At 38.2% G+C, this 26,323-nt stretch overlaps 1 protein-coding gene across 10 annotated transcripts in view; it reads right to left on the bottom strand.

Annotated features, from left to right (window-relative positions):
* nav2a (neuron navigator 2a) overlaps window positions 1-26,323 on the bottom strand; it is a 178,210-nt gene that overhangs the window by 4,532 nt on the left and 147,355 nt on the right. For 6 of the 10 annotated variants that reach the window (XM_074665694.1, XM_074665697.1, XM_074665700.1 and 3 more), the window contains 18 exons: window positions 21,865-21,917; window positions 16,464-16,487; window positions 16,011-16,085; window positions 11,113-11,196; window positions 10,900-11,023; window positions 8,638-8,816; window positions 8,490-8,510; window positions 5,035-5,207; window positions 4,761-4,914; window positions 4,476-4,665; window positions 4,295-4,395; window positions 4,119-4,214; window positions 3,817-3,994; window positions 2,279-2,514; window positions 910-1,061; window positions 571-642; window positions 294-490; window positions 90-208 (listed from right to left, as the gene is read on the bottom strand). In XM_074665694.1, the coding sequence (XP_074521795.1) occupies window positions 90-208; window positions 294-490; window positions 571-642; window positions 910-1,061; window positions 2,279-2,514; window positions 3,817-3,994; window positions 4,119-4,214; window positions 4,295-4,395; window positions 4,476-4,665; window positions 4,761-4,914; window positions 5,035-5,207; window positions 8,490-8,510; window positions 8,638-8,816; window positions 10,900-11,023; window positions 11,113-11,196; window positions 16,011-16,085; window positions 16,464-16,487; window positions 21,865-21,917 (2,228 nt within the window). The remainder of the gene's footprint in view (window positions 1-89; window positions 209-293; window positions 491-570; window positions 643-909; window positions 1,062-2,278; window positions 2,515-3,816; window positions 3,995-4,118; window positions 4,215-4,294; window positions 4,396-4,475; window positions 4,666-4,760; window positions 4,915-5,034; window positions 5,208-8,489; window positions 8,511-8,637; window positions 8,817-10,899; window positions 11,024-11,112; window positions 11,197-16,010; window positions 16,086-16,463; window positions 16,488-21,864; window positions 21,918-26,323) is intronic. The other 4 variants (XM_074665696.1, XM_074665703.1, XM_074665704.1 and 1 more) reach the window with 1 other exon arrangement.

Genomic DNA, 26,323 nt, shown 5'->3' with positions numbered 1-26,323 from the left:
TTGCTCAGCTGAATCTTTGTCACGTCATCACGATGGAAGAAAACCTTTCACTGTGACAGATCAGGTGTATGTGTGTGCGTGTGTGTTACCTGCAGTCCCTCTCGAATGGCCTCCAGCATGTACGGGATGATGGAGTAGTTCCAGAGGTCAGTGAACCAAACTCTGGATCCTTCCACGTCCATGGGACAGGACAGGAAGAGACGAGGTCCTGTGTGCAGCAGAGCAGAGCAGACAGTGAGCGTCTTGTTTTCACACACTGAGCTTTGATTTAAAACCCTGCGTCAGCGTCTTACCGATGGTCACGTCGGAGGAGCTGTGTGTCTCCAGGAAGCGGTTCAGATGATGCCAGACTCGCGGGATCCAGTCGATGATCTTCACCAGCTCCATGTTCCGCGTCCGGCTGCCGATCTCCGTCTCGATCAGCTTCCTCCTCAGGTAGCGGCCGAGGAAGCCTTTGACTGGCTCCATGTGGTTGGCACACAGCACCCACCTGACCAGGGAAAAAGATCATTAAGACCTAAAACATCTTAAAATAATAACAGATCCACTCAAATAGGTAGAGGTGTTTACCTGAAGTTATGATGAAGCTGCAGGTTGGGGGCAGATGATGTGGCTTGGCTCATGGTGCCGATGATATAAGGGCTGCAGGAAAAGAGAAGAGCAGTTTTATTTATGTGCTTTACAAAAAACCAAACATCTGGTGATTAAGAACTTGAAACATTAAGATATTTATTTAAATAAATAAACAAAGATTAAGAAAAAAATAAAAACAAAACAAAACAAAAAAACTTAAAAAATAACATACAACAAAAAATAAAAGATTCATATTTATAGGCCTTCAAGCAAAAGAAAATAAAGTGTTTTAGCCTGGATTTGAAAACCTAAACCGAAGTTAAGAAGAGGACTGACCTGTGCTGGTAGTTACAGTTGAAGACTCCATTGAAGATCTCTCCCAGGGAGCTGACATGATGCAGGTTGTCCAGAATGACCACTAGAGGGCTCTCTGCTCCTGGGACACCGCTGCACTGCTCAGCCAGACCTGACAGGTACTGACGCAGCTCCTTCAGAGATACAGACAAAAAGATCGTTAACACTTTGAAGTTAATTGTTGTAAATTATAATATTTTGAATCTACAGAGCGAAAGTTTATTTTTTATTGTTATTTCATCTCGTTTAATTCGCTTTGCACTGCATGCTTGATGCACATCTTTAAAGTGTGTCTAACTGCATTTCTTCTATAAAAAAAAATAAAAGTAAATAAAAAAAATAATAAAGTAATGTGTTAACATTTTGTTGAACTGAATATGAATCACATCTTGCAACAATGCCTGCTATCACTGTACTTTCCCTCCTACCACATCAACAGCCAACCAAGACAATGAGTTGAGCTATGTTAAAAAAAAAATTAAAAAAGTAAGATTTTTATATTATTTTTATCATTATCATTATTATTATTATGATTATTATTCTTTTTTATTTGGCAAATTTTTTGAAATTTCAAAAATGTTTGGTTTTTTATCAAAGTTTCATATTTAAAAATATAAAAATAAATCTCAATTTTGATTTCAAAGAGTTTTGACATTTCAAATTTTTCTTAAAATGTTGCACATTTTTTTAATTTGAAAATTTTTTTTTTTTTGCAATCTTTTGAAATTCAACAATTTCATTTTTTTAATATTTTGAATTTTAAAAAAAAGCAAGAAAGAAAAAAAAACAGAACAGAACAAAACAAATATGTCAAATGTACAATGTTCTAAACTTAAAAAAAAAATCTGATATAGATAATTATTTGCAAGTTTTTAACCATGTTCAGAAATGTGTCCATCCCATTGTCTTTAATGTGAAGATTAAGTAGATTTTGAGGCTCTGAAATGACTTTAATCCAGGTGAGCTGAGGTTTAATTGGCTCTAATGAAAGTAAAGGTTACAGACCACTGGTCATACCAACTTTTTTGAATTAAATTGAATAAAGAGAAAGAGAAAGAAAGGGGGAAAAAATGTAAATTTTCCTTGATTACATTCTACTTTTAGCACAGTCTACTTGATTTTTGTGTCCTATAACTTTATCAGTGGTAAGTTTCTTGGTCTTATAAACAGATGTCTCTTTAGTTTTTTTTTTACTAGATACAAGAAAAAAAAATAACTTAACAACTGATGGATCCAATTTCTTTTTTTTTTCAAAGTAGCTCCATGCTTTTTGTCATTTTAAAATCAAACTCCTGAATCTTTATTTTGAGAACCTTTGGAGAGGCAGAGAAAACTCTGTTAGCCTGTTTACCTTGCTGGACTTGTGATCCACGTTGAAAGTGACGACAGCGTGCGGGGTCAGAGGTCGGCCCTCCAGCAGCAGCAGGTGTCGAGACAGCTGATTGGCCAGGTAGGTCTTTCCTGTGCCACTGGGGCCCGACAGGATGACGCGCCGGTGCTCCTTCAGCAGGGAGACGTAGCGCTGCAGCATCGGCTTCGGGATCAGAGTGTCGAACACCAGAGAGTCCACGTTCTCACTGCTCACACCTGGATGCACAGTAAGAGGAGGAATGATGAGTTTCTGGAAAGATCTTAAACTCTTAATTACTGCTTTAATACTCTAGACCAATGGTCCTCAACCTGTGGCTCTGGAGCCTCATGCGGCTCTTTTAGTCCTTTGCAGTGGCCCCTTGTAGCTTTAAAAAACTCTACTTTACCTCCTACAACATCAACAGCCCACCAACTTTCCATGCACCTGTGGCTAACCTCAAGTTTTACAGCCCTGGGAAGATAACTACATCTACAAAAAGACTCATCTGGAAGAAAATACAGATTCTAATTCTGTGTGGATGGATTCATTTGACTGACAACGCGCCGGCCTTAAGTACATGCTTAATTTGTAGCAAAACATTCACAAAGAAAAAAAAAATTAGTTGAGCAATACAAACGATATATGGAATTAAATTCAAGTATTTTTCAAAAGTTTAGTCATTTTTTGTTTATTAAATGTGTTTCCTTTATAATTTTTTCCAATTTTTGGAATAAAAAAATTAATGATATCTGCAAATTTCTTTAATTTCAATGTTTTGATTTTTTTTTTTGCAAATGTTTTGAATTTAAAAATATATTCTGGAAATCAAGCAGTTTTTGCAAAATTTTAAAAAGAATTTTTACATTTTTTAAACTTTTTGTATTTTCTTTACATTTTTAATTTTCAGAAATCTTAAACATTTGTGATATTTCTTTTTTTTTTTTTTCCAAATTTTTTAAACTTTTGCAATTCTTGAAATGTTTTTAAAATCTTTGCAAATTTTAAATTTTTATGCAAATTTTTTTAAATATTTTTTTTTTTTTTTTTTTAATTATTGTTTCAACATTGTGAAATTTCAAAAATCTTGAACATTTTCGAAATTTTCTTTCTGTGAAACTTTTTAAAAAGTTTTTGAAACTTTTGCAACTTTTAAAATTTTTAAAAAGCTTTGGATTTTTGCAAATTTATTTCATTTCAAATTTTTGTACTTTGTAAAATTTGGGGGAATTTCATTATAAAAATAAAGTTTTGACATTTTTTTTTGTTTAAAATTTCAAAGATCTTTGATAGTTGCAAATTTCTGAAAAATAAAAACATGTTCAATTTTATAAGTTTGAAAAAATCTTGTCTATATAATTATTCACTTGATATTTACTATGTATACTGTTTTATTCACTTTTTGTTTTTTAATTGTGAAAATAAGGTTGATTTTGTGGCTCCTGAATGACTTTGATCCAGCTGAGCTAAAGGTAAAATAGCTCCTATGAAAGTAAAGGTTTGCAGACCCCTAAAAATGGACTGAAGAGTTGGTCTGGTACCTTTGAGCTGGATGTTGATGGTGTTGCTGTCTCCAACCAGATACCCACAGGGGAGCAGCTCGGGCGTCTGAGCGGCACTGGGGATGCTGGGTCGGTGGATTTCTCCGATGTTGTATCCCTCCACGCTGTCTGAGCTCAGGCCCAGCTGGCTCACTGGGTCCACGTGTGTGATGTACTCCTGTTAAACACAGAGGATACTTCCATAAAGACGTGCTTAAGAACAGGAAACAGAAATAAACCTGTTTGTGGTTTGAATTAGAAGGGTTTCAGTGATATTAATAAGCCTGTCTGTTTATGTTCACCTTGAAAAGGCGTCGAACCACTCCATCCAGGACATCCCACTTGGTTTTTCCACTCACGCCGATGCAGCCGATCAGAAAATGTCGAGACCGTCCCTCCTAGGATGAAAGAGAGAAACTGGTTTTATGAAACCATCCAACAAAAACACGTCTGTTCTGTATTTTCTCACAGCTCTCACCTCTCCCCACTTGCTGTCCTCGTCCAGGCTGACGACCATCTTCACGTGTCGGCCCTCCTTCCTCATCCCTCCTTCTCCTCCGGTGTCGTCCAGCAGCATGTCTGACAGGAGGAAGAAGAAGAAAGTCAGAAAAGGAGAAAACTGAGAAGCTGTTCAGAGGAGTCATGTCGCTCTGTCGTACCCAGGCTGGTGGACTCGCTGGTGGTCAGGTTGAGGCTGTGCTGGGGCAGAGTGGGTCCGCTTCCCTGAGCCTGTCCGTGTGTGTGAGGAGGAGGAGGAGAGGACGAGATGGAGGCCTGGGAGCCCATCCTGCTGCCCTGGTTCTCCACCTTCAGACGGTCGTTTTCTGCCTTTAGCTTCTCGATCTCCACCTGTGGAGATGAAATCATAAATCTGTCTGAATAAAACATCTTAAAAAAGTTTTTTCTTAGCGATCCTTGACTCAGAACTTTGCGTGTGTGCAGACCTGCATGCGGTTCATGGCCTCCCTCAGCTGGTCAAGCTGATGAGCGGAGCTGAGCGCCTCCAGCCGGATATCCGTCAGCTTCATCTCCTTCTCCCTGAGCTCGCTGCGCAGCTGCATCACCGTCTCCGCCTCACTGTCCAAACACTCTGACAGTCTACACACACACAAACGCAAACAGGACAACACGGTTTAGTGAGGTCACGGCCCAGTTTACTCACAGGCTTTATTTGGTTTGTACTAGACGAGCTACTGATGTGTGTATGTGTTTACGTACAGCGAGTTGGAGTGTGTGTTCCTGAGCATGTGGCTGGAGGCTGCAGATCCGTTGTGGGGAAGTTTGGGCGAGGACGGCAGCGAGGAGTCGGTCATCTCCTCGATGTCGGAGTGTGAAGAAGCCGACTTTGGAGATTTCTTCTTGCTGAACGCTTGTTTGAAGGAGCTGCGCAGCTGCAGGAAGAGAAAGACAGAGATACAACATGAGCAGGAGAGACCTGTAAACACTGAGGAGGAGGAAGAAGAGGAGGAAGAGGAGTGTGCTGGGAAAGTGGAGGAAAGCAGCTGTTAAAAAGTGCGAGTGGAGGAGAAAAGGGGATTATGGGTAGACTACCTGATGACCTGAGCTGCAGCTCTGAACACAAACCACACACTGACGTCTCACCGAGTTTGTTTTCATTGACGAAGCAGATGTTTTTTCTTTGATTAATGAGATGATAGTAGCAACAAATGTGTCAGAAAAACGTTAAAAGGAAGCAAAAGAAATTTCAATCCTGTTTCAAACTTCTGGACAAGACTATGAAAGTTTGTGCTTTTTCAGGATATTAGTAGTAGGGAATGAATTCAGTCTGTAGTACCAAGTACTGATTCATTCAAACTCAAACAGTACGGTATCAAACAATTTTTTGTGGGTGGGATTTTTCTTTTCCTTTTGAGTTTTATTTTTATTCAATTTTTTTCCTCAAGATTGGAGTGGATGAGTTGTAATATAAAAAGTAACACATCAATTTATTGGTATGTAACCTCTTCAGATTTTGTGCCAAAATGTAATAAAAAGATGATGGAGAAAAAAAATAAACTAACAGTACCATGTTTAGGTACCTAAACGCATCCTTGTGACTGTGAGGGAATTGAATAGTAGGCGATTTTCCATGCAGGACTTGAACTCAGCATCGCAAGTTTATACAATGAGAAATAAACATGTTAAACTGAAAAACTCTGAGATTTTATCATTGAACAAATTAATACTTTTACCACATTAACAAACATAAAAGTAACGAAAATGGGTACCAATACCAACTGCCAGGTACCAGGCATTTGTACCATATTGTTTCAGACGTAAAAGGTACCCACCTCTAGTAAACAGTGCATCTTTAATCGTGATCATTCTGTTGGTCAACTATTTCTTTCAAACTCATAAAGAAAGGCTCAACATAAGCAACTTAATTTGACATTTTTACCATTTCTCTCTCAAATGTAAAGGCCCTGTTAGGACTTTATAAGAAATCTTAAAATAATCTCACTTTTATATTAAAGCTAGTCGTAATCAATGCTTTGAATTGAGACTATCATCTGCAAAGGGTGGGAGAAAAAAATCGTTATATGATATATCAGGATTTTTTGTTTGGCAGTATCAAAATCGTGATACTTTGTCCAAAAAAAAAATATTTAGATCTAAATTCTTCATTTCAGTCTTAGTTATTAAACTGATTTGGAAAAAAAGTTACCACTTTTCTCCAGCAGGGGGCGAAATTTTTCTCTTTGACTCACACGATGTGCAATTTCTGGGAAAATATGGCTTCTGATAAAGTCTGTGGACATTTCCATCATCATTTAACTTTTTCATATGGTCTGGTGTTAAAAAAGAAAACTAAAAACCGCAAAAATCGTAAATATTAAAGAATTGCAATTGAAATCGAATTGTAATAGAATTGAATTGCAAGAATAGCATATCTTCCCAGCCCTAATTGCTTTAGAACATGAGTCAAACCATGAGCTAAAGGCTAAAAGAGCTAAACTGTTTGTGCTAATGTTGACTCCAACCCACAGTCAGCAGTTATTCTGCAGTGGTCTGTTCAAACTTGAGAGTCTATCAATAAAATGAAGAGTGAGGTTACGTTAGCTCTGATTGGTGAGGTTGAAGTTGGTAGATGAGCTCTCGTAAGGGTTACAAACTGAGTTTGCGTATTGTAGTTATTGTGACACTTCAAACCATAGCGCTACGTAACTACATATAAAAACTTTACCTCGTTGTTTTTGCACTCTTGGAAAAGTTGTCTTAAAGAAAAGTAGAGTTCAAAAGAAAGTCTGCGCTCCAAAACAAATGCACACCTTGGTAAGAGTCATGTTTTTACAACAGTGATCCACACTTTATGTCACTAAAATGATGTTTTCTGATAACTCCAGCCAGAGTGAAGATTTTGGAAACTTTTGGGTTTATTCTGATTGTCTGGTTTGGATAAGGGGGATATTTGTTTTTAAAAATGCTCGGCTATTTTTGGAAAGGCCTTAAAGAAGGATGTAGTGTTTGTGAAAACCTAAAAACTATGATTGATATTTAAGCTGTGCACACTTTGGGTAAAGACTTGTGTCATAATCTGTGTGAGAGTTTGTGTCTGAAGGAGAAATCCACCATTTCAGGATTTTAAAAGTTTCTGACTTTTAATCTGTTAAAGAAAAAAGAAAGTGCTGCTATGGCTTCACTAGCAGCTGAGAAATCTGATATAGGAGTATTCAAAGGTGGATTTCTCCTTCCCAGAGCCAGCTCAAGTCTCAGAGGAGCAGTTTTTTAGGAAGAAGCAGTGAAGGAGAGGAGAGGAACTACAGCAGGAGGAGAAGACTCAGGTTAGTAACCTAGAAGAAGCAGGAGTTAAGCAGCTTTGGTTTCACCCAGTCTTACCTCGTAGACCTGCCACATGAAGCGAAGCAAAGGAAGACAGAGAGACAAAACAGCACATGTTCATATGGGCTGGAGTGTGTGAGTGTGTGAGTGTGTGTGATGGAGGGACAGAGGTGAAACTACAGGCAGCTGCAGGCTAACGCTACATCACAACCACCGTGAAACAGGAAGTCTTTGATGATCCATTACGGACACTCCAACACACACACAGCCCCTATACACTCAGTATTATCCACACACACGCTCAGCATGAGCACCTGCATGCTGGAGCCCCCTGTGGGGTCTCCTCCACACACACACTCTGACAGCTGGACACACACACACACACACACAGGAGGATGGTTTATTATCACTGCGACATAAAGCAGGAAACTCGACACGAGCTCACGTCTTTTAACGGCTAACACAAAGCGACACGCGGATCATCCTAAAACTCAACATCAGGATCGGATTGAGACCAGCACGGGCAGCTAAGACAACACGGGTCGGGTTACGGCACCACGGGGAGGAAGAGAGCGTTCATACGTCGTCGTCTCTGACTTGACCTCCTCCGGTGCACAAAAAAGCCTTTCAGCATGAACGAAGATGCAAACATGAGAGTTAAATCAGGTGTGTGCAAAGATGGAGATGTTTGGATGAACGATGATTAAAAAACTAATAAGACTCCATCAGGACTGGACACTAGCATTGATTTGATCATTTACAGGAGGAAAAAAAAAGACTTCAAAACCACTTTTAGCTTGCTTCACACCCAAAATGTTGGATATTTTTGTCTGCAAATTATCAAATCAATCCTAACTTTGGGAAACAGGACTGACTCTATGAAGTGTATTCACCTTTTCCCCAGAGAACGACGCCTAAAAAGGAAGAAACCCGAACATGTGACACCAACGAACAGAGAGAGAAACGAGCAGAAACACAGAGAGAGATCAGACGCTAAAATCAACTGGCGGCTACGTTTTTCTTGAGTCTCTGGCGTCTTACCCAGTTCTTCTTGTTCTTCTTCTTGTTCTTAGCGTCGGCGTCCATGTTGGAGCCCACACTGGAGTGGCTGGTGGCGCTGGTGATGCTGCTGACGCTGTCTGAGGAGTGCTGCCGCCGGATGCGCAGGTCAGGCTGCTGGTTCTGGTGCTGCTGCTGCTGTGGACTGCCGTTACTGCCGGCTGAGAAACAGGAACAGGAAGTGTCATTATTTATCATGCATGAGCTTTCCTCTCATAGTTTAATAACCCTCTAAGTGGGGCTGAATGCTTTTGGAAAATAATTTAATTGCAGTGTTTTTGGACCAATATTGCTATTGCAATCTAGCATGCAGATTTTCTGGGGGGATGTTTATCTTCTACATTATTCACTGAACACAAGCAACAAACCGTTCTACAGTATGACCAACACAACAAAGGGTACTGTCATCATATAAACAAGTCTTTCCCAGGCCAGGCCTACGTTATGGTGAAATGAGATGAATTGATGCATGAATTGATACAAATAACGTATCTTTATTGAACTATTACAATCACAGTAAAATATTGACTGATTTAACTCCAGGCCTTGTAGACGTGTAATATTATTAGGGATGGGTACCAAATTAGGTACTTTTATAGGTACAGACCGAACTCTGTAAAAAGAACCGAGTACTGATTCATGTAAAACCAAAAGGTACCATGTTTAGGTATCTAAATGCATCCTTGTGACTGTGAGGGAGTGCAAGAGTAAGAGATTTTCCATGCTGGACATGAACACAGGATTGGAATGATATATATTGAAGAATAAATATGTTAAATTGAACATTGTTTATATTTTGTTTTCAAACAAATTGATATTTTTTACCACATAAACACAAAAAAGTACCAAAAGTTGGTACCCTTGAGTACCGGTACCGATTGCCAGGTACCGGGCATTGGTACCGTATCATTTCAAATGTGAAAGGCACCCATCCCTAAATAATATTATCAAAGCACTGCAGAGCAACAGGCCTGGTATGAACAATAATCTGAAAAATAAATATGAATCCTCTCTCCTAACAATCTCACACAAAATAAAGTAAATAAAGTAAAGAAGTAAATAAAAGTACACAAAGTAAATAAAAGTACACAAAGTAAATAAATAAAGAAGACCAAATCTCTGGCTCAACCATTGAAATATGTCAACCTGTGGAGTGCACTGTTTTATAAAATGAAAAAGAAAAACTGTGTGAACATAAATATCAAATGTATAAAAATCTTACTGATCTCTCCTCAGTACCGACACACAAACTCAAGCACATAAATATTACCTAACCACAACACAGCCGAGACGGATGTCTGTCTAACATGAGTCTGGTTCTGTCCGAGGTTTCTGCCCATTAAAGGGAAGTTTTTCCTTGCCATTGTAACTTGCTAAATGCTGCAAAGTCTTGTACTCATGGTGGATTAAGAGGAGATAAAACTCCTTATCTTGTCTTGATGTTGGGTTTCTGCTAATAAAATTCTATTAACATTTACGGGTCTAGACTTGTGAATGTTTTTAAGTGTCTTGAGATAATGTTTGTTATGATTTGGCGCTATACAAATAAAGATTGATTGATTGATTAATTGGAATATGTAAACTTGTGGATTGCACTTTTTAAATGCACTTTAAAACTTTTTTTGTGTGTTGGAAAAAATATTATTATTTTTTATTATATAAGTAATCAAAACTTTTTACATTTTTAAAGGGTCTGTGAGGAGTGAAATATTTTCCCTTCTAGATATATGCCTGATCATAATCCACGCTTTAAAATGAACACTTTAGCCTACAGATACGTCAGAGTACTAGGCTGCCGATAGCACTACATAAAGCCAGCTACTACAACGTTTGCTTGATGTCAAGTTTCAAACTGTAGTGCTACATAACTGTACTGATAAATACCTTACCTCTGAGTAAAAGTTGACTTCAACAAAGAATGTTTGTTTTGATTCAAACTCTTTTTACTTCCCAAACAAACAAGTTTACGACCGTGTGCACAAGAGTCCGGTGGCGAGGGAGAGCAATTAAAACAGATCCTCCTCACAGCATCTTTAATATTTAATATTTTTTAAGTTTTCATCTTTATCTTCGACTTGATTTTAAGGACTTTCTCAAAGAGTTAAAGGAGGTCCTCTTAACACACAGACCACAAAAGATATTTGCTGTAATCAACTTCAGAAAATTACCAACTGTAGCTTTAAATTCTTCAGCTTTTCATCAGTGTGTCATCACTGATGACACACTGTGTCAGTGTTTGCGTACCTGTCCTCTCCCCTTTGTGTGTGAGTTCAGGAGTGTTGATGACCCCATTAATGGCAGCCTGAGCGACAGCGTTTTGCTTCTTCAGCAGCTCGATGGTCTTCCTCAGCTCGTTCAGCTCAGAGTCCTGCACAGAGAAACAGAAATGAACGATGAGATCAAACCAACAGATCTGCTGCAGCGGTGACTTTAAACAACAGGGGGAGCTGTTTCTACCTTCTGCTCTGCCGTCAAGGTGAGACTCTTCAGTCTGATGGTCATGTTGCCCAGGCTCTGCTCGAACGCCGCCACCAGGTGGGCCTTCAGGAGGAGAGAGAGGATTTAGGAACATCAAAGAATTAAAAATATCTTCTTCACTGGGCAAAATGAAAAGACCTTGAGCTTAATAAGGCCTTTGAAAATGTTAGAGCCATCACAGAACCTCAGTGAAATAAAAACTGAACCAAACACAAATAAACCTGACAAATACGAGCGCCCTGTAATAAATGATCATCCCTGAAGGTCAGAGCGAAGTGGATCGGTTACCCACATTACAAACACAGCAGGGAGCCAGAGCGTGACTTCATCTTTACCAGAAACAGTCCTCTGAGCTGTAATCACTCATCCGCGCTGAGGTTAAAGACTTTAATGGTGGTGATGTGGAGTCATCTTTGTGGAATCATCTTTTTGGGGATTTTCCACTCTTACTCGATCTGACAGATTCAGATACGGAGTGTATAACAGACGCAGAGTGAGAGTTTATTTTTGATGAAGTAAAGACATATGGGAGGACATTCTAAGCAAAAATACTCTCCATAGCTCCTGCTAACTAGCTACTGATTAGCCTTCATCCTCTGTCTAATGGAGCTGGAGATCCATTTAAAGGTCCTACATTATGCAAAAATCACTTTATTAAGTCTTTTAGTGAAATTTGTGGGTCTTTGGCTTTCCTCCCAGCCCACAAAATGTGATATTTAATGACAAAACCTGCACTTAGTAGAGCTTGTGAATGTAAAATCCTGACCTAAAACAAGCTGTTTGGATTCTGGGGATTTGCAGACGTCAGCGATTCCCTTTTTTGACCGATCAGGAGCAAATCTGACCTGATTGGTCCACCGGAGCAGATACTCACTGCTGTGCTTTTGGCTGTAAACAGCCACATAGTTCCATGCTCAAGCTTCCCATCTCAGAAGAAGACAGGCTAAGTGGTTAGAGTTCATTTATGAGGGAAATGTTCCAGCTACACTCAGTAAAACTGTGCATGTGTGTGCTAGTCACTTCACGGCCGACTGCTTTTCCAACTTTGGACAGTCCAACAGAGGGCTAGCGAAGAGACTGGTCCTGAATCCAGGCGCATAACCATCCACCAACAAACCTCGGACCCTGGAAATGTGAGTATTTTAAATGCTGTGTGCTGTGGAGCAGATGTAAGAGCTTCTCCTCAGTGTCCCCCCTGTCTCTGTGTTAGCTTCAGGATGCTAACTTTAGCTGCGGTTAGCCTGTTGTTTTAGCCTGTAATGTTATGGTAAACTTCGCTGTTTTCTCTAAGCTCGTGGCGCCGCTCTCCGTGACGCTGAAGAGCGGGGCGGTATCAGCGGTGGCTCATTTACATATGAAGGCCACGCCCACTAAATCAGAGCGTTCTGAACAGAGGGGCTATGAGAGCCTGGAAACAATGCTGCTGTGCTTGATTTATTGGCTTTTTGGACCAAAACATGTTACTACCATTTCATGAAGACATCAATGATCCAGATTAAACTGCAGAAAAGGAGCAGGATATGGGACCTTTAAAAGACTATAAATCCAAGGGGAATCAATGGCAGCAGGGGGCTTTTTCTACCTCTGTATTTGTAGGGAATGATGGTGGCTGTTTTGGTTTTTACATATAAAGTTATTTAGAGAACATATTTCCTGGTCTGGTGCACACTAAACTTTTTACTGCAGGTGATTTCTCACATCAGCACAAAATTGTTGGAGGGAAACAGAGGCATGATTGGTCGACAGGTGATATCTGCTGGGTTTTTAAGGGGCTACAGGCACAAAGTGTGCTCCGTCAAGCATAACGAGGCTTTGAAAGCAAATCAAATGAACCATATTTTCAAGGATAAGAAACATGAACTCCTCAAGATTCAAAAACCGGTTTCATTTTGCTGATTTTGCATGTTAAAGCACACCACTTGAACAGGGGTCATCCATCACTGCTTCGTGTTAAACATTACAAACGCCTGCAGGAAAAGTGAGTGAGAGTTGAGTAAGGTGTTGACTGACGTGTGAATCCAGTCGTGACTCTCTGCTCTGAGGACGCTCTTAGATTCTCCGCCTCGGGGGCTTCAAGGCGTGTTCAGAAAATTCATCATGAGTCGAACATTTGTGATTAAATATTTCAGCAAACACGACCCTCCTCTACGTCTGCTCTGTCTGTTTGTTTGTCTTTCAGCACAGACTCCACACCTTCTCCTGTCGAGGCGTCGTCAGCCGTAAATCTCCCGTCCACATCTGGGACAGTCTCTGCGCAGTGTGCTGAGACTTGGAGTCCTCGCTGTAATCTAACACCTTTGCCTTCCTTCCATATCTCTAATCCACGCCTGAACCCCCAGCGCGCTCTGACTCAGGCGGCAGATTACACAGCCGAGCGTGGTGAGACTTGTGCAGCTTGAGGAGGTAGGGTGGCAGAGAGGTTCGTGTGTGCAGACGCTTACCGTGACTTTCTGATGGTTCTGCCAGATGTGAAATTATACCTTCTGTGCACAAAGTTCTCTGCGGGAGTTATCGGCACGGTTATCACGAAATGTACTCGCGTGTGTTTGGGTGCTTGAGCAGGGATGAGTGCCAAATTTCACAGATTTTATAGCTGAGTCTGTCTTTTGGCAAAGCAACGTTTGTTTTAGTCACATCACTCCTGTTTCTCTGAATTCATCATAAATGGTGTTACTTTTTTTAGGACATCTTTTCTAACTTTCTTGATTTTGCAACAATCAAACAAAAGCTCAGAGAAAGAAAATATCAGTCTGTAGGTTCAGCTCTTTGTCCAGTCTCAGCTCAGAAACTGTTGAATGGATTTCAAAAGTCTGTGCAGACATTTCTTTGTTCAAAACAAACATTTCCCCTGAGTTTATGACACCCTAACCTTTACCTCACACCGCCACAAGTTTGACTTTTTGCTTTTGCTTTTTAGTGTCTCCACAACATCTGAATCCAATGTCAGGTTATAAAGCCAAATGAAACCTTAATTTGAGCCCCACCAGGGTGATACATTTCATGATTTTAAGCTTAAAAACAGTTTAGAGGCAAATCTATGCAATGATTTGAGCCCCTTCTGTTGTAGACTGGTAACAATCATTAATGCAATGCTATGTGCTATGCTAATATATGGTTTGTTTATGGCTTAAATATGTGCAATAGTTTCACTTATGCAATAATTTAGCGCAAGAGTTTATTTATGTGTAACTTCCTAGGATCAACATCCAGTGTAGAGAATTGAAGCCTATGTAGAAGTGCTAAAAGTAAGAAAGCTGCTTAAGCTGGGCTGCAGAAAGACCAGGAACCATTTACACACCAAGCCAAGAAATCAGACTTTTAAAGCATTAAATAACAACTTAAGCCTGAAACACTGATTTCTCTATCAAGACAGTAACGATGTGGTACCAATGCCTGGTGCCTTGCTATCGGTATTGGTACTCAGTGATACCAATTTCCGATACTTTTGTGTGTTTATGTGGTTATTAATATTACAAATTAATTAGAATTCATTAATTTAATTGATCAATAATTTCAATACGTAACCTTCTAATGCTGTGTTCAAGTCCAGCATGGAAAATGACCTACTATTCCACTCCCTCACAGTCATACGGATGAGTTTAGGTAACTAAACATGGTACTGTTTGATGATACATGAAGGGTGTACAAAAAAAGTTTATTTAAATTTAACTCTGCAAACTAAAGTAGTGTGATCCTAAAAACTGAATTTTAAAAAATGCAATAGCTTTATAAACTCATAGTGCAAGATATTTTTTAGAAGATTAGTTAGTTTATACTAAAATGCAAAGTAAAAGGTATAAATTAAGACGCCATAACCCTTAATTATTATATACGATAGGCATAAAAAAAAACGCTTTGAATTTACACAATATAGTTATGTGGGTAAAACATACAGTTAATATTTAAACTTAACATTAAAGAAACATTTTAAATAAAAATGAAAAAGTCATGCTGATTAAGTATATTGAAAGCATATAAATCATTTGCAGTAATCTTAATTTCAAAATTTGCAACTGATGTATACTTTTTTTTATTTAATATGAACAGATTTTTTTTCAGTTGGTCAAAAAATGTAGCTAGTTCAGTGCCTATCCCTAATATGGAAACTTTTTTCTAACTCTACAGATAATATAATATAAGGATCACAAGTTTGTCCAATCAGAAGCGTAGCTCAGCTCAGGTGGCTGACAGGCGCCCTATAGCTGTTAGAAAGGAAGCCCAAAGCCCGCGTCATATCCAATATGGCGTCCGTCAACGATCGGCTTCATTTTTCTGTTTCAGGAACAGACGGGAGACGTCGCAGAGACTACGTCCATATTTCACACAATCTCTGCTAACATAGACTCACTGACAGTTTGTGTTTTGTTTTTTACCGTCACTAACTTAGTTATACCTGGTTTACGTTAAATTTTCAGCATTGCTGGACATAAAGGCGCTGTGGGGACTGTCAGTTTGCTGTTGACTGCAGGGACACCTTTGGCCAGAATCAGAAGTGTTTTCTTCAGATAAAGACTCCATTTCCCATGAGCACTATCGTCCAATGATGTAAAGCAAACTTTGCAAACTCAGTTTTTAGCATAGTTTGGTGCACAGAAGGTTAGCATGGATTCATGCTCTCTGTACTTATAAAGTCCTCACAAACTAGCATGCATAAGCTAGCTCTTTGCTAAAAACGCTCCACTGCAGCTGCTGCTCCTGGTCCTGTTCCAGCTGTGCACTTCAACTCAGCTGCAGCTTTAATTAAAAGGAATTTATAAATATAATTCACAACCAATCTATTAGGGATTACGCTGGCTTTACTGGCACATTTCATGCACGGTAGTTCACAAATAAGCTCCTTCAGAAGTGTGTGTTTGTGTCTCTGCTCGCTGACTCACATTGGCACTGAGTTGTGTCGTCAGGGCGGAAACCTTTTCCTGGGAGGCGTCCAGCTCCCGGCGCAGCTTTCGTATCTGTGGACAGTAAAACACGTGTCATCAAAAAGCTTTGAGACAAAACTTCTTTGATAGTAACAATAATAATAATGTTAGACATGCAGACACAAAGTGGAGAAGAGAAATGAAGCAACAAACGAGGGAGTCTCCCAGATTGGAGCTGTGATACGCTGAGGTTAGGAGATGAAAAGCATAAAAGAGCACATACAGGTGTACACAGGTGTTCAGACAGGAACAAGAGCCGAGTGCAGGGTCAACACACAATACAGTTACATGTGTAACCAGACACAACTGTGAAAACGCCCCCATGTTCCAACAAGTCCAGCTCCAGAGCAGAGAAAATTAAAGAGCAGAGAAAACAGAGGAAAGAAGGGATGTGGGCAGGCTGATGCTCACCTCCGACTGAGACTTCTCCTCGTTCTGCGAAAACAAACATCAGAAGGAGAACAAATCGTTAGAGGAAGTTCGCTTTTAATGAAAAAGAAGAGCAGCTGCCCCAGGTCAGATCATACAACACACACACACACATGTCCTGTTTGATTTATCATCTCCACAGAGAGCAGCTTTATAAACTGTAGAGGATCATCTGGTGTAATATGTCCATGGCAGAGAGATCCTCCTGAAGGCATTTCACTAAGGTGTGTGTGTGAGTGTGTGTGTAAGAGAGTCTATTGTCTGCACAGGCCGCAGACTGAACAATAGTAAGAAAAGACAGGTCGGAAAAACATGTGGAGTGAGAGCGGGCAAAACAAACGTTAGCACGAACTCAACACACCCAGCCGTTACTGCTGCTGTTCAGCAAAACAGAAACATGTAACACCCACATTTACATGTAAACAAGCTGCAGCCGCACAGAGGCTGCATCTGGAAACGCTGCAGCTGCTTTTACACATCAGGTACAGGAAATGGTCAGTTGTATCAGTTTCATTAGATCTGAAATTTTTCTTCATTACACTAAAGAGACACATTCCTGTGCTAATGTCAAAGCTGCTTTCCCATTTATGAATTAAACATGTTTTTAATCTGTGTATGAACTTTACATAACCTTGAACAGCTGCATGACTTGTGCAATAACACCAGGATGTCTTCTTCCTATCTTTTCCTCTGATCTCGTCCAGTATGGATGATGTGCAGCGTGTTTTTTTTTGTGGTTTGTTTTCAGATTTGACTGTTTTTGAATTCTTGAATCAACTGAGCATGTGCAGAACTTGAAGCCCAAGACAAAATCTCTCAGGGTTACCATACTGTTTAATGTGTGTTGGAGCAGTGGCGTGCACAGAGGGGGGTACAATAGGTGGCCCAGTTGCTGAAAAAGGCGCGCAACGGGCCCTAAAAAATGCAACTACTGCTTGGAAAATGCACCCTCTGAAAAAGACTTGGGAGCACGGATAATTTCATAAATCTTGCTCTACTTGTTGTTTTTCTTGAGGGCTCACTTTGGTGTACTTAGCTACGAGTTTGGCGTCAAAATGCAGACGTAGATTGTGCTCTTTAACAACCGCCACGGCCTCAAAACACCAAAGAAATACTGTTTTTTTCTCCTCGAAGCACAAACGTATATTCTGGATCATTTTTTTATTTCTCAATTCCACTAAAGTTTGGAAAACGGCACTGATGTGAAAACACTGCAATCTAGTGGCAGGATGCTGTCACTTTGCAGGTTACATATTCAGTAGGTTTCATAGGAAACGTAGTTTATCGTCAATGCACCGTTTTGACTTACCTATTATGGGACAATCAGACCTTTTGAGCTCTCGTGGGCCGTAAAAAATGGCTTGGTGGGCCACACCTGGCCCGCGGGCCTTGGGTTTGACACATGTGCTCTAAAAGGTTCAGAACTTAGCGTCTTCTTAAGTGGCGAGAGCATGCTGTATGTGCCTTTTCTTTTCTTTTTGCCTCTGCTCTTCAAAAAATCTGTGCATGCCACTGTATTGTAGGTTAAACCCATAAAATATAAAAAATAATACTGATAATTAACTTAATTCTTAAAGCACTTTCATCTCTTTTGTTTTATATTCTTAGACTTGTTTAATTTGCTGCAAATGTGTCGGTTTGTAATTTTTTTTTTACATTTGGTGTTTAATACTTTTTCTTATTCTATTGTTTTATTTTGCACTTTGTTTTTTCAATTATATTATTATTATATTATATTAATATAATAATAACATTTTATTTAATATTATATTTTATAATATTATATTATATTATATTCTTTTATATTGTATTATATTTTATTATTATATCATATTAATTTTAATATTATATATTATATAATCTATATAAGAATTATATTTTTTTATATATATTAAGCTGCAAAAAACTATTTTCCCCAATGGGGCTGCAATAAACAAATTACTTATTCTCTGTTTTATTCTAAAACAGGGTTAAAACATGCTTCACAAAATAAAAATTAAAGAATAAAAATAAAAGAGAAATATGAGAAGGACAAAATTAAAACCAGATAAATTGAAGAAAAGGGAAAATTGAAAAAAACAGCTAAAAAAAACAAAAGATTAAATTATAATTAAAAGATAAAAAATTAAGGATCCTGTCTGAAGAAGAACAAAAGCAGCATTTTGAGGATTAACTAACGCTCTGATAACATCTCCTGTCAAAGCACATCGATATGAATGGGTTTTTAGAAAAGACTTAAAAGAGGATCAAGACTCTGATCTCCTCACGGAGGTCGTTCCAAAGGGTGAAAGCTCTGACAGAAAAGGTCAAAGGTCACTTTTGGTCCCCAGCCTTGATTTTGGGATGGTTAGCAGAGCCTTAGCTGAGAACCTGAGGATCAGACATGTGCTTTGGTGCAGCACCAGAGAAATGTTGACATTATTTTGGCTTTTTCAACATTTTCTTATCCTGGGACATCAGCCATCAGACTCCTGAACACTCTGCATGTTCTCACAACAAAGCAAAACAGCTGATAATGATTTATCACGCCGCTCCACCTCCAAACTCCTGAGCACTTGAACAGGTTTCAACAGCCTCTCGTGACCGTACAACCACCGTACAGGAGTGTGTGTGAGTGTGTGATCATGTGTGTGTTCTGTAGTGTAAGTGGATGTTTTACAAAGTGGCATCTGTTCACACAGGCTCAGCACACAAACAGAGCTGTCACTCACACGCACACACACACACACACACACACACACGTAAGCAGCTGATCCTGGACACACAGACAAAGCAGAGACAAAACAGAGAGATCTCACTCTGATGCAATTCCAGGAGCTGAACACATCATGGCACATTTTTCAGATTCTCCATAATCAGAGTAACAGTGTTAGCCTGAGATTAGCCCACATTAGATAAACAGTTAATCTGTCATTCAGCTCCACACAGATTAAGAAACGGATTAAGAGTCAAAGTTTGCAGTTAAAGAATCTCTTTCACAATGTTTACAGCTGTAAAATTCTCCTCCTCTCCTAAATCTTCCTCTTACCGTTAGCTGCCAGGACGTGACGGTGCCCGTCAGAGAAAGAGTCGCCATCATTTTGCCTTCCCTTGCTCTGATTTCAGATCTCTGTGTCTCCCTGTCCTTACACACTCTTAAGTGCACTGATCTACTATCTGAGAGTCGCTCTGCTACACCTGCCCAGGTGAGTAAACCCTCCCACTGAAGGGGGGTGGAGCTATCCTGAAAGGACTGCGCTCTGATTGGCTGTTAGTCTCAGTAGCTGCAGCCGCTCCTTCTTCTCCCAGGCTTGCTTGGATGATATATCTGAGCGGATTAGAGGGTAAATGTGTAACGGTGTATTTGCTGACTGGAGTTCTGTATATTTCATCACTCCTCACACAAAAGCAGGAACGAGTCCATCTGGTTTCTGTGGGAATCTGGAGTGAAGAAATCTTGAAGTTGCAAAGATTGGAGTTTTTGTTTTTTTTCAAGTGGGATGCAAAGATTTTTTACTTCTACTGTCCAGCGTTTGTGCTGCTTTGTTTTTGATTTAATCTGGGTTATATTTCAAAGATGGGATTAACTTTTCATGTCTCAGTTAAGTGAATTAACAGCTGGCGAAGCTGTTACAGAAACACCTGAATGGTGTCCAGTTTCAAGCAGAGCCACACATATAAACCTACTTTAATGCTGATTTAGCAATAAATGTTGAAGTTTGAGGAATATTTTTGAATGATTTTGGACTTTTTCTTCTTTTTTTTCTTTACACATTTTTATGTAATTATATCTTTGTTTGTACTGTATAAAAAGTTCATATCAAACCTGTTTTGACATATGGTAAATTAACCCATTAACCTCAGTATTTATGTACTCTGTGCAATATTATATGTTATTTCTGGAGAATCAGAAGGATTTTTACTTTATTCAATCATCTTTTGTTGTTTGCAAACCTCTTTACCAGTTAAGGCAGTTAGAGTATGCAGCCTAGCCAAATGGTGGAGGTCAGCTTTTGCCCAAATGGAGCATTACTTAATCTGTTTATTATAAATGAACAACACAAACTTTGGGAAGATCTCAGCATTTTAGTTATTTTGTTCATCATATCACAGCAGAATCATCATATTTGATTTTTAATCTTACACCAAAAGTTATATCATTCTCTGAAAATAAATCTGGAAGGGATTTTAATTTTCAAAGCTGATGGTAAAACACTTCTATATAATCCACGTATGGTTTAAAAAGTGAACTAGTGGTTTAGATGTGCTTTAATGAAGTTGTAGAAGTAAAAACCTCTTTTATAACTTTGGGTAACAAGATTTAACGGTGTTTCTTTTGCACCACTTCACTTCTATCTCAGGACCTACTAACATTAGTGTTGTTGTATTGTAGTTGTAATGGCGACTCAGTCCAGTAGATGGCAGTAATTCACCAAAACTGTTTGTGGGAAACAGTATGTCAGGTAGACTGGTCCATTGCACACTGAGAAATTTTCCTGGATCAGTAGGACACCCAGGGATTTTAAGTAAACTGCAGATTTTGCACATTTTTGCATACTGACAACTACAGACTGAACTTTAGTCAAAATAGTAGGCACTGCTAGTGTAGTAGGCCGTTTGGAAATAGGCCTAAAGACACCGTGACATGTGACTGCAGGAGCTGGGATCAAACCCTCAACCTTCAATTGAGAGATGATGGCTCTGCCACATCATTCGATGACCTTGTTGCTTGTCAACATCTGAAGTTTAGGTTTGGGGACCACGAGGATCAAGCAGCAGAGTAGATAGTTTCAAAACTGTTAATACCTCAAGTTCACATAAAAACAGACTGAATTTATTGGTGTGCACACACTTTTTGAAGAGCAGGGCCGAAAAGAAAACCCACATACGACGAGTGTTTTCAAGGCACTTTAGCATGTGTCTTTTTTAACAATTGGGCCATGAGGGGCTGACTGTGTGACTGTTTGTATTTGTATTATTTATTTTTTTAGTACAGTTTTGTTGATTTTTTTATTTTTACTTTATGTAGATGTGTTTCCTGTGACTTCTGTTTTGCAGTCTTGTTGATTGTATTGTACGAATGCAGCATATAAAGCCAAGAAAAGTCTTTGAATAATAATAATAAACAAGACAAACTCTAACTTCCATGTTCTTAACAACTATCCACCAGACCCTGTGACTGGAGCGCTGAGACAAATGTGTAAGAACCCTTAAATGTTGTTTTTCAGGGTTTATCCTGAGTGGAATACTTTCAGGAGATGAAAATAAACTTTTGGTTGCTTGCTAGTGGGAAAACTGTGCAAATTCAGGAGGAAAAAGTCCCCAAACTGCAAAAAACAAAGCTTTGGTTGGGAAGAATGCAGATCACACTCACACATTTACCTCCAGACGTTTGTGTACTTACAGTGGAGTAAATGGAAGACGTGCTGGAGACCAGGGACAGTGATGATCCGTGAACTGAAGAGAGAAAAACAACAAGTGAAAGTGAGGATTAGAAAGAACATCCCCTCCTTCAAACCACCCACCCGGCTCCAAAACCGGCCCACACACTCCATCCTGACTCCACTCCCCGCCCCTCGCTGCCAGCCGCTCATAAAGATAAACCTCCTACACGCATGTCACGGTTAAACTGTGTCGCAACAAACAACAGCCGAGCATTACTGTGCTAATGACTCAGCCGCTAATCACACATCAGAGGCAGGGACACAACGCGCGCTCTGTTTCCAGCCTGAGAGCAGATCAGAGCGGATCAGGGGTGTGATGTCATCGACCACGCAGGGGCTGGGCTCGTTTATTCATCACCTCGCGGGGAGCAGACGTTAGCTTATCAAACACTCACTTTTATTCAAACCTGGTCTAGACGGGGAGGTGTGAGAGGAGAAGAATATCGATTATTAATCCTCAGTGTGTGGTTGAAAGCTCATCAATCACTCTGCAGGATCGTTTTATGACCTGTTTCAACAAGAGCTGCAGCAATTACTTATATCTATTAGTCAGCTGACAGAATGAATGGAAAATATGTTCATCATTTGTCTTTGTCAAAGCAAAACTTGTCATTTCCAACTGCTTTTCTGTGTCAGGATCTTTGGACTACTTGTCTCTTTGGAAAGGAAAGGGTTTGATGAATCATAAACTAGAAATGAACTTCTTTCAATTCTTGAGTACATAAAATCACATGTTCTATCCTTGAAATTGACAAAAAAAAATTTAAGTTGTAAGTTTTACAAGGGACTACTTTTGTTTCTCTCTTTGAATAAGGAGGAGGAATACATCTATCGTCCAGAGACATGGTAGATCACAATAAGGTCAAAAAAGTCTAAGAAATTCTAAACTGAGTTAAAATCTAGTGACTAATAATCCAAACAAGAAGAGTTTTAAATTTATAAAATTGTACCGGTTATTTCCAAGATTTTTTAATACATTTGCAAATATTATGTTTTTTTTTTTAATTGGCGAAAAAAAAGAAAAAAAAATTGCAAAATTTGCTAAATTTTATTGAAATTTCAAAAATTTGCAAAAAAAATTGAATAAATGATCAGATTTCAAAATCTTTCATTCAAATCTGAAAAAAATCTAAAAAAAAAAGAAAAACTGAAATGTTGCAATATGCAAAAATGTTCAACTTTTTTTTATTTAAAAAATTTGCAAAACCTAAAAAAATCAAATACAATTTTAAAAATTTCCCAAAAAAATAAAAATTAAAAAAAATGAATAAATTATCAAAGATTACAAAAATTCAAATTTAAAAAATCTTTTATTCAAATCCGAAATAAATCTAAAAAAAAAAAAAAAATTGGAATGTAACAATATGCAAAAATGCTTTTATTTATTTATAAAATTGGCACAACCTAAAAAAATTTAATTCAATTTTAAAAATTCTGCTTCAAATTTTTTTATTTGTTATCTCAAAAAAATTGAATTGTAAAAATAATAAAAACATTTCAACTATTTTAGTTTTGCAAAATTTGCAAAAAAAGTGCAAAACTTAAAAGAATTTTTAAACAACTTTAAAAATTGTTAACCTTTGAAATAACACTTGATTTTGATATCATATAGGCTTTATTGCAAGATGTGATGCATATTTAGTTCAACAAAATGTTAACACATGATTATATTTAAGTTCCCTCTCCAAATTGAGATGAACATCTTATTTCAAGTATTATGTGCAGAAACATAAAGCCAGGATTGCTTGTAAAGAGCGCCATAAGCACAGATATGGTGGGGAAAACAAGCAGTTCAACAAGCTGGTACTGTTGGGCTCTTTGCAGACGACACCTTTGTATGTATATCTGTTTCTGTATGAGCATCAATAATCTGTTTTTCTTATTTTTTAACCTTTTAAGAACAATTAATTTAAATATGCAAACTGTTTCTAGATAATAGTATCAGGAAAATCCTGCACGTTACACATGTTTACTCTTTGACCATCTGTGTGTTAGACTTCCTATGTGGTTTCTGTGGACATACAAGCAGCTGAGTTTGTGTGAAGCTGAGTGGGAGTGGGAGGGTTTGGGGGCAGAGGATGAGGTGACAGAGCGTCTCGGTGTGACTCTCACACAGGACAAAGTGTTGGGTGGATGAGGTGACTTTTGTCCTGTCAATCAACCAACGGCCAGGTAACTCTACACCTGAGCAACATACACAGGAACACACAAACAGCGTGTCCTCTCAGACCTACATACTGCGCACCGACACACACACACAAAGAGGGAGAAAGTAGTGTTGGAGGATTCCTGTGTGTCATCACTTCTCTCTCACGCCTCTCACTGTGATCCCTGTAATTATCTCCTCTCCTGAAAGAGAAGACCCAATCCTGGAGGAGCAGTGAGAGGAAAAAGCTACTGGGGGGTGAAATAATTACAAGTTTGGCTCTTTGTTGTGGAGCGTGTGCACATGAAGTGTGCTCTAACTAAGAATCAGTAGAGTAACTTTACAGAGGCAGAAACTTCCACAGGCCGCTGTTTGAGAGAAATGTGAATCAAAGAGATACGTGAAAAGACAAATGGAAGCTTCTTTTTTCTTTTTGACAACAAATAAAAGTTTATTCACCTGTTTAGAAAACTTTAAAGTGACTTTTTTGACTTTGGCTCATGTTAAAGATGACAAGAATCCGTTTACAGGGTGAAGAAATGAAATCACTGGGCGATATCTAGCAGTCAGCTTCTAGATGGTGAAGTTATGGAGGCCTTGGAGGACAAAAAGCTTCTGAGATGCATTTTAAGTGCTGATTCTACAATGCAATTTACTTCATACCACTATCTTTCAACCTGAGCATTTTGCAAGGTCACAGACAGAAAACAGACATTAATAATTTGTCCTTCCTAAGTACGCTGGTGCAAGATGGTGATCTTATATTCTGGGGGTTATGACGTGTCTGTTTACATCCTGGTAGTGGAGCAATAAATTATTTTGGCACCAGCCATAAACTGAAGCCACAGCAGCAGCTAGTGGCGGTTGTGTGCACTACACCTCAGACACAGCAGAAACAGTTGGAGAAATAAAACTAAGCTTATTCGTTTAAATGGCTAATATCACAGAAGTATAGTTTTCTATTGATAAACGGGTGTGTGGGAGGAGGGCATCATGTTATATCATGTTTGTCTTGTAACCATTACTGAATGCCTTAAATTTCCCCCAGGATAACATCTATCTATCTATCTATCTATCTATCTATCTATCTATCTATCTATCTATCTATCTATCTATCTATCTATCTATCTATCTATCTATCTATCTACCTACCTACCTATCTATCTATCTATCTATCTATCTATCTATCTATCTATCTATCTATCTATCTATCTATCTATCTATCTATCTATCTATCTATCTATCTAGCTACCTACCTACCTACCTACCTATCTATCTATCTATCTATCTATCTATCTATCTATCTATCTATCTATCTATCTATCTATCTATCTATCTATCTATCTATCTATCTATCTATCTATCTATCTATCTATTATAATTATTCCTGTGGAAGTACCGATAATGAGAGGGTCCCTGGATAAATGTCTTACACAAAAGGGATCCATAATCTAAAAAACTTTGAGCACCCCTGCCCTAAATCATTAATTTAATTTAATTTAATTTAATTTAATTTAATTTAATTTAATTTAATTTAATTTAATTTAATTTAATTTAATTTAATTTAATTTCATTTCATTCCATTTCATTGAATTTCAGTGAATTTCATTGAATTTCATTTCATTTAATTTAATTTTATTTTATTCAATTTAATTTTATTTTATTTTATTTATTAATTAAATTATTTAATTTAATTGTTTGTTTTTTTTTATTTAATTTATTTAATGTTAATAATTTTATTTAATCTTATTTAATTTTATTTAATTTTATTACTACTGCTTCTTGTCAGCTGTTCTTTATGAGCAGATGAAATATCAAAAAGAAAAAGAAAAACTAAAATAAAAAAAATAAAAAAAGTGATGGATAACCCCAGGTTGAAGTCCAGCTGTATATGTTTATGTAAAAATATGCAAAAACATGTATTGATATGTATCTAAAATTACCTTAAAATGAAGTTATAAGTCATGTGAGAATCTAATTTCTACCCTATTTTTCTGTTTATGCTGCTATCTGTTTATTTTTTCTGATACCTTTAACTTTTTTTTGAACTGACTTGAGGAGAAATGCACAAAAATTCTAATGTACCTGTGAAAATGGCAATTAACATTCTATTCTTCTTTATTTTATTCTTTTTTATTCCATCATTTCCTAACCTGAAGGTGTTGTGATTAAGAGATTTGTTTTTTTTTAAATCTTATTTTTTTCTGTAGTTCTTCTTCGTTTGTTTTAGGAATGTGGACGTACCCATGCTGACTCTTTCCTTAAGCTAATTT

This window comes from Halichoeres trimaculatus, unplaced genomic scaffold (genome assembly GCF_033239565.1).
Source record: "Halichoeres trimaculatus isolate MK-OKI-2021-1 unplaced genomic scaffold, fHalTri1.1 fHalTri1_scaffold_3, whole genome shotgun sequence".
NCBI classification, from domain to species: domain Eukaryota; kingdom Metazoa; phylum Chordata; class Actinopteri; order Labriformes; family Labridae; genus Halichoeres; species Halichoeres trimaculatus.
This window is presented reverse-complemented; position numbering and strand designations above follow the sequence as displayed.